Here is a 9,374-nt window from a genome sequence, read left to right on the forward strand (position 1 = left end):
ACGACATATCACTTCAATTTACTTCCACTTGTCAATTTATACTGTCATTTATATTGTCATTACTTTCGTGCTATTCTCTGTACATTTCTGCTCATTCTACCTTGAGTTTCAATCAGGGCTCCATTTCCAATTAGGAGCCAACTTCACATTTTTGCAGCTCCTAGAATATCCAAAGAAATAAATTGTCCTATTTATCTTCTATACCTTTTTAAGTATGACTTTATATTATTTCAGCAGCCACACTATTACAGTCTGCCCTAAAACCCACTCTAGCAAAGACTGTGGAGGATGAGATTTCCCTGAGTCCTTAAGCCCAAGATAGATCCCTGTTAACTCTTCAGGCTTTATAGTCTCCTGACTGAAAGTCTCTTTCATGAAGGTAAGAGCTGAGAGGTCCATGAAGAGGCCCATGCATTGGGATAATCTGGATCTGGAGAGCTGACCTCAAGCAAGCGATTGTACACTAGAGTGGATTAGTAAATGAAATCTACATACATTAGAAATAACAGTTACACTATAATTACGTTTAGTAAGCACTCATTTTGTTTCCAAATCTTTTAATGTTTTGCAAGCTGCACAGATTTTCACAACATTCACTTTAAGCTTCAATATCCCTGCTCATAAAATGCTATAAATCAGTATGAATTTGGTACTGTGAACTCAAAGAGTCTAAGTGAAATGCTCAGGTCAAAATTTTAGGTAAGGCCATAACCTGTATTTAAATCTAGATCTTATGACTCCTAGTTAATTTCTCTTGCCACTGTATCTTGCCTGGTTTTGATGAAATACCACATCATTTTAATCGTCATGAACTTCAGCTTCGGATATGTAAATACAAAGAATCTTCATGTGGAAAGGCTATTCAAGACAACTACTGGGCAATAACTTTTACAAAACCTTTGTCTCTCTTTAGGCATTTTGTAGTATCATGCGGTTTAAGTGTGAGTACTTTCTGTACTTTTAATGGGTGAAACAGAGAGATTGTTTTGAAATCTTTGAGCTATACCTTCCAACGGACTGTACTGAAATCATGAGACATTGTAGGGGATATAATGCTATTGTCTCATGTGGGGATGCAAGAGGAGTAGTAAAAAAAAAATGTTTCCAGTGTTTATTTTGTTATGATCTCATTATTGTCTAACCGAATTGTTGTGGAAGATCCTCTTGGGGGCAAAATGCCAAAAGCTTTTAGGGTTAAGTATCCTAAGTACCTGCTCTCGTATCTGTTTTGTCTTGACCCCATAGATAACAGGGTTAAGAGCAGGGGGAAAAACCACATACAGATTGGCCAGAAGAATGTGGATGTAATGAGGGATGTTGTGGCCAAAGCGGTGTGTCATGAAGGAAAAGAGGGCTGGCAGGTAGAAAGCCAACATAACACAGACGTGAGAGCCACATGTGCTGAGTGCCTTAAGCCGGGCATCCCAGGATGGAAGATGGAAGACAGCTCGGAGGATTTGGACATAGGAAAATCCAATCATGTAAAGGTCAATGTATCCTACTGAGAAGGCGATAAATCCATATATAACATTAACTCTAATACTGGCACAAGCTAACTTTGTCAAGCCCATGTGTTCACAATAGGTATGAGGGATAATCCCGACACCACAGAAAGGCAATCTCAGGATGAGAAATATGAATGGAGTCACAAACACCAAAGTCCTGACAATGATGACTATGCCCAGAATGGCTATTACCTTGTTGGTAAGGATCATGCTATATCTCAGGGGGGTTGCAGAGGGCAATATAGCGATCTATGGCCATGACTGTCAGTACCACAGACTCCAGGCCAGTGCATATATGAATGGTATGCATCTGTGTGATGCAGGCACCAAATGCAATCTCTCCAAGATTAAACCAGAAAATTCCCAGCATCTTGGGAATGGTTGCTGTAGACAAGCCCAGATCAGTGCAGGCCAACATGGCTAGGAAGTAAAACATGGGATGGTGGAGGCTCTGTTCAGTCTGTATCACAAACAGGATAGTGATGTTCCCTAGAAGGGCTATTAGATACACTGCAAAGAAGGGGAAGCCAATCCATATATGCACATCTTCCAGCCCTGGGACCTCCCCTAGGAGGAAGGTGGAAGGGTGAAACTGTGTATTGTTGGTATGAAGCATATTGGTGGCCATTCCCTACAGACACATTTCTTGCATGAGTGTTCTTGCTTCCAGTGAGAAACCGTAACTTCTTTCATAGCATGGTGTCTATTTCTTGGAGAAACAGAAAATCCATTCTTTAACTCCATAAAACAGCATAAGAGACCTAGAGAGGGAATATGAAATATAGTTAAAAAGACACTCTCACTTTTAAATATTTGCCTCACTTACACAGAAAACCATGCAGAAAGTTTCCAAAATATAGCAATCCTGCACTTCCCGTGTCTTTCGTCCCTTCAGTCTCTAAGAAAAGCTTCCATATGGCATTAAATTAGCATATATTTATTGCTAATTTATTGCTAATTATTGCTAATTTACATCCTGATTATTGTTAATCAGGATGTAAAGAGTAGTCAAGATGAAGTGTGTGTGTGTGTGTGTGTGTGTGTGTGTGTGTGTGTGTGTGTAAAATGTCACTGGACTGAGACCAAGGAGGAAATGATAAGAGGAATGATACATTCTTGCAAAGTAGATCTGAGAAATTAAGAATATTCTATGTGAGAGGAGACTCAGTAAAGGTGGAGGATTGGTTAGTTCGTGTTTGGATTTGAGACAATAAATAAAATTTTAAAATTTAGATACATAGGGTAACTATTGCATAATTCCAGAAAAACAATGCTCCCTCTTAGAACTTCAAAGGCCCTTCACCCACTATGTTATATTATGTTTTCTTTCCTGAATAGAAAACACTGGATGCTCTCAGATACTTTGCACAACCTTTTGTGATTTATGATCTTCTTTTCGGTCTTCTCCATTTTGCATTATATAAATGGACAATCGCTTCATAATACCACCTATATAGTGGCAGTGTAATTGTCTCTATCTTTTTAAAAGATACTGAGGTCAGATACTTGCCTCAGATTGGGGACAGTCTAGTTTGTATTAATGATGTAATAGTTTCCCTGGTATATTGATGGACAGTAATATGTTTAAGTTGACAGCAGGCTAGTTTACTGTCACAATTGAGTGTGTCTGGTGCGCCTTGTAGTTGAGTCTGGGTTGTAACTGGCCCTGTGCAATGGATACAATCTGCAACATAATAGGTCTGTGGGGTGCTTGGGTGTGTGCAAATGAGACTAGAACTTGATTAGAAACTTTGCTGCTACACGGTGCATTCTGTGGTAGGCTCTGGGCCATGGATGGAATACATTCAGTGATTGGGTTAGTCAGATTTGGGCAGTGCCATATCCATATCAGTGCCATGGGTCAAGTTACTTTGATGCTCATTTGAGTGCAATGATTTCTAATATGGTGCTACTAATCTTAAAGAAAAGCTATCCCTGTGACTTGGCTATAATGCAGGCCCAAAGAACTGCTTTGGAAGTATAGTGGTATGTGTATTTGGGTTCGGATATTCCCAGATTCTGTCCAATTTCATGTGTGGAATTGCTTCTCAAGATATGTCATGATTCTGCTGAAGGGAGGGAAGATACTTTATGATATGATCATTTCCTGAGTTGTATTAGTCATCTTTTTCTTCTTATAGGATCTGATTATAGGAAAGTCAGTATCACAAAATCAACATACAAAGATCAGTAGCATTTCTATATACCAGTATTCTTCAAGCTGAGAACCAAATCAAGAACTCAAACCCATTTAATAGCAACACAAAAATAAAATATGTAGAAGTACATTTAACCAAGGAGGTAATAGATCTCTACAAGGAGAACTAAAAAACACCGATGAAAGAAATCACAGATAACACAAACTAACAGAAAGACATTTCACACTCATGGTCTGGAAGAATCCATATCAGTAAAATGACCATACTTCTCAAAGCAATCTACAGATTCAATGAAATTCCTATGAAATTACCAAAGCCATTTTTTCAAACTAGAAAAAAATATTCTAAAATTCATATGGAACCAAAAAAGAGCCAAATAGAGCAATCCTAAGCAAAAAGAACAAAGCCAAAGGCATCACACTACCCTACTTCAAATTACACTCCAAGGCTGCAGTAACCAAAACAGCATGGCATCGCTGTAAAAATGACACAAAAATCAACGGAACAGAATAGAGAACCTAGAAGCAAAGCTACACACCTACAACCAACTGATCTTTGGTAAAGTAAACAAAACCAATCAATTGGGAAAGGATATCTTATTCAGTAAATGTGCTAGGGAAACTGGCTAGCCATACGTAGAAGAATAAAACTGGACCCCTACTTCTTACCATATACAAAAATTAACTCAAGATGGACTAAAGACTTGAATATGAGGCTTTAAGCTATAAAAATCCTACAAGACCTAGGAAAAACTTTTCTGGACATTGGCCCTTGGCAAATAATTTATGATTGAGACTTCAAAAGCAAACGCAATGAAAATGAAAACAAAAATAAACAAATGGGATTTACTTACACTAAAAAATTCTGAACAGCCAAAATAAACGATTCACAGAGTAAACAGACAACCTACAGAATGGGAGAAAATATTTGCAAACTATGCATCTGACAGAAGACTAATATCAAGAACCAATAAGGACTTAAATAATTAAACAAGCAAAAGACAAACAACCCAGTTAAAACGTGGGCAAAAGTTGAGTAGACATTTCTCAAAAAAAGACACACAAGCAGCTAACACGCATATGAAAAAACGTTCATTATCACTAATCATCAGAAAAATGCAAATTAAAACCACAATGAGGACAGATGCTGTGGCTTATGCCTATAATCCTAGCATTTTGGGAGGCCAAGGTGGGAGGATAACTTGAGCCCAGGAGTTCCAGATCAGCCTGGGAAGCATAGGGAGACTTCATCTAAAAAAAAAAAATTAGCTTGGTGTGATGGTGTGCGCCTATGATCACAGCTACTCAGGAGGCTGAGGTGAGAAGATCACTTGAACCTGGGAGGTCAAGACTGCAGTGAGGCGTGATTGCACTACTTCACTCCAGTCTGGGTGACAGAGTGAGACTCTGGCTCAGAAATGAACAAGCAGACAAACAACAACAAAAACAAAAACACAATGAGATACCATCTCACACAAGTCAGAATGGTTATTATTAAAAAGTGAAACAATAACAGATGTTGGTGAGGATATGGAGAAAAGGGAACACTTACACACTATTGGGAATGTAAATTAGCTCAACCTCCATGGAAAACAGTAAGAAAATTTCCCAAGGAACTAAAAATAGCACTATCATTATTTCCAGGAATCCCACTATTGGATATCTACCCAAAGGAAAATGGATTGATCAAAAATACACCTGCACTGATTTGTTTATCACAGCACTATTCACAATAGCAAAGTCATGAAATCAACCTAAGTGTCCATCAGTGGTAGATTGGGTAAATAAAATGTGGGACATATATACCGTAGAATAGTACACAGCCATAACAAAGAATAATGTCCCTTGCAGCAATATGAATGCAGCTGGAAGCCATTATTCTAAGTGTATTCATGCAGAGACAGAGAACCAAATAGCACATGTTCTCACTTATAAGTGGGAGCTAAACAATGGGTACACATGGACATAAAGATGGAAACAATAGACACTAGAGACTACAATAGTGGGGAGGGAGGTCGAGAGGCAAGAGTTGAAAAACTACCTTTTGGGTACAATGTTCACTATTTGGATGATGGGTTAACTAGAAGCCTATGCCCTGGCATTACACAATATGCCCAGGTAACAAACCTGCATGTGTAGCCCCTTGAATGTTTAAAAATAAAAAATTTCTGTTTACAATACAAAAGAGTCAGTATCAATACCTTTCACCCACTAATAACCACAAATTAGCTCTATCTTTCTATTCACCTCTATCCCCTGCCCCAGCATCCCATCTGTCAGAGAGTTCTTTGCATTTTGTCTTTTACTAAAAGGAATAATAACTAAGTTTATGTTAGAGGGAAAAAATGTCTAGCTGACATTATGTGCCAAGTATTTTTTCAGTCCTTTAGAAATGTGATTTTATTCAAAGATTAAAACGAGTCTGGAAATTGGCACTTCTGTCCCCATTTACAGAGGAGGTAAATGAGATTCAGGCCAGGGAATTAAAAACTATATCTTACTCAATAGCTACTGCTATTAGTAACTCTTTATATGTAAGCTGGGGGTAAAACATTAATCACATGATCACCACATCACGTAGGGACTGTTCTGAAAATTAGGAGTTATAGACATGTGCTGTGATTACTTTCCACATGGATTTTAAATAACTGTAATCATCATCATTATTATTACTTTCAATAGGGAGAAGGAGAAATATTTCTCCAGACCCTCTCTTTTTATTGTACTCAGGACTTGCTGCCTTTAAATCCTTATTTCTCATACAATATATTTCATATCTCTATTAATATGTAACATCCTTACAGTTACAAAGATTTGAAAACTTTGAATAATTTTTCATTCAAATTATTTCTTCTTCTCTGATTTTTTTTTTTTTTTTTTTTTTTTTTTGAGGCAGTGTTCCACTCTGTCGCCCAGGTTGCAGTGCAGTGGTGCTATCTCGGCTCACTGCAAGCTCCGCCTCACGGGTTCACGCCATTCTCCTGCCTCAGCCTCCTGAGTAGCTGGGACTACAGGCACCTGCCCCCATGCCCGGCTAATTTTTTTTTTTTTTTTTTTTTTAGTATTCTGATTTTTATACCCTGTTCTTTTTTAAACTCTCCTATTATGTTCTACCTACATTTTAATTTTTCTTTTTTTTTTTTTTGAGACACGCTGGAGTACACTAGCACAATCTCAGCTCACTACAAGCTCCACCACTTGGGTAGAAGCGATTCTCCTGCCTCACCTTCCTGAGTAGCTGGGATTACAGATGCCCACCACCACACTGGGCTAATTTTTGTATTTTTAGTAGAGACAAGGCCAGACTGGTCTTGAACTCCTGACCTCAGGTGATCTGCCCAACTCAGTCTATCGAAGTCCTGGGATTACAGGCGTAAGCTACCATGCCCAGCCTATTTTTATTTTCACTGATACACATATACTAACATTGTTCATCTCAATTATTACCAAACTGACTTACTTGGTTTTTCAGTTATTATGTTTCCTCCAATGTAATGCTTCCACAGGGGTCAACCATGAATGCAAACAAGATGATCATCCCACTAATGGTGGAATACAATGATTAGCTTAAAACATTAAATTTATTCATGGCTATTTACAAAGATTAAAAAATAGAGGTTATGTATCACAATATAATTAATTGTATTAATGAATAAGCTATAGAGAAATAAGCTATAGAGAATTTTGTTTGCAGAAAAATTAAAGTACAGAGCTAAATTATTTAATCTGTCATTGAAATAAGGAAGAATAAGGAATACCTCAATTTGGTAGAATTAAGAGTGCAATGGAGAAAAATCAGCCAAAGGAACAAAATTTATGTTTAATTTTATATTTTCACTGTTTCCTGTGAATATAAATCCAGCTATTCTTTTGCAATATGCAATTTCAAATCCAACGTCTATTATTTTTCACCTTAAGACAGTGCTTGTTACAAGAATTTTATTTTCTAAAATATTAGCTTTGGAGAATTGTATTGTTCACTTAATTTTGGTGTAGGACTTTGAATTTCCTAACATTGTCACGGCCATTTAATTCACCATGGCCTTAGCAATCTTTTCATAATTAAACACAACAATTGAAAAAATGTGTAGTGGTTCAATTGGCAGTGAAGTAAAACATTTCTAGACTCAAAGTCTAAAGCAATCTTTTCTTTACATTGAGTGCACAATTAAAATAATTTTTGAAATCAGATTATCATAAGCATTTTCTGAGAACACAAACTATGGCTCATGGGCCAAATCTGGCCCACCACTTGTTTTTGTAAATTAAATTTTATTGGGACAAAATTATTCTCATTCATTTATGTATTGTCTATGGCTGCTTTTAATCTACAATGGAAGATCTGAGGAGTTGTGACTGAGATCTCATGGTAGGAAAATATTAAAAATATTAACTTTCTCTCTCTTTATAGAAAAAGGGCACCGACCCCTGAGCCATAAGAATAAAATTTCAGTAGTGCTCCATATCCTTATGAAGTCTTTATTTCATAAAATGCAGTGAAGAATCTTAAACATTAATTTTAACCTATCTTTACAGTATTATCATCTCCACACTGCAAACTGCACTTCAAACTTTCTGCATGCTTTCTTCTCTATGTCTTTCTTCATATTTCCTCTTATGAGGAGACTTTCCTGTCTAGCTTTAGTCACCACTATAGTACATAGCCTAGATTTATTAACACACAATCTACATAGCCTGCCTCAATCTGCTTATTTCAAGATTATCCATTCTTTTTTTTTTTTTCTATTTTTCCAAAGGCCAATCTATCTTTCTGTTACGTTAGTTATCACCGGTTATCAGCGGTTTTCAAAATGAGTTCCCTGGACCAATAGCATCAGCATCACCTGCTAACTTGTTATAAATGACATTTCTTGGACACTAACTAAGGCCACCTTAATCAGAAGCTCTTGAGGAGGGGTCCAGTAATCTGTTAAAAAGCCCTCCAGGTGATTCTGATGCTTATTCCAATTTGAGAACCACTGGTGAATATCTACCCCTAGGTTATAATTTCTTTGAAGGCAAAACTAGTGTCATATTTATCTCCATGATAACACAATTTTTTTAATGCCAGGATCCACAAATGGCTACTGAAAGTTGAGTGCAAATAATAATCTTCCCTATTGTTATATATAGTATTTTAGATTGAATTCCTAAAAACATACCTGAGATAGAGAATGGCGGACAGAAAGATTTTTGAGAAAGGCTCTGGGAAAATATGCTTCTAAAGAAGCCAGGAAGGTAGGATTAGATCAAAAGACAAACTTCTTTATCATGTAGTTACATCCGAAGCCTCAGATGATATGATATGAAGCTCTGGAGATGGTACGATCTCTCTAAGTTGTCCCACAAAAAAAAAAAGTAAGCCTTTTTAATTTTTTTTGTATTTCTATATTATCTAGTTGTTGGCAATGGGCCACACTGTGTGATGCGACGTGACCTCAGATGAGGCAGTTCCTTGGATCTGAGGGCAATTCCAGGGAGGGGTGAAAATTTGAGGTCTCAGCATCTGAGATTCCTAATAACTAGTCATAGGTGCATAGGTCTTGAAAAGCAGACCACACAGCTATAACCAGGGAATGATCTGTTAACATCCTTCTCATCTTCATGAAATGTTCTTTTTTTTTATTTTAAAACACTTATCCTTCTCTTTTCCTTTAACTCTCAGAATGCTCTTTGAAGTTTGTTTACTCCTTTTCTTCCTTTATCATTCC

The 9,374-nt window shown here is 37.1% G+C and overlaps 1 protein-coding gene across 1 annotated transcript; it reads right to left on the reverse strand.

Moving 5' to 3' along the window:
• Positions 1-1,130: 1,130 nt before the first annotated feature.
• LOC116477331 (olfactory receptor 52E5-like) lies at positions 1,131-2,121 on the reverse strand. The gene is given in 2 exon segments (XM_032168048.2): positions 1,131-1,730; positions 1,732-2,121. Coding segments are annotated over 2 exon segments (990 nt in total).
• Between the last annotated feature and the right edge of the window lie 7,253 nt (positions 2,122-9,374).

This window comes from Hylobates moloch, unplaced genomic scaffold, assembly GCF_009828535.3.
Source record: "Hylobates moloch isolate HMO894 unplaced genomic scaffold, HMol_V3 SCAFFOLD_11, whole genome shotgun sequence".
Lineage (NCBI taxonomy): Eukaryota > Metazoa > Chordata > Mammalia > Primates > Hylobatidae > Hylobates > Hylobates moloch.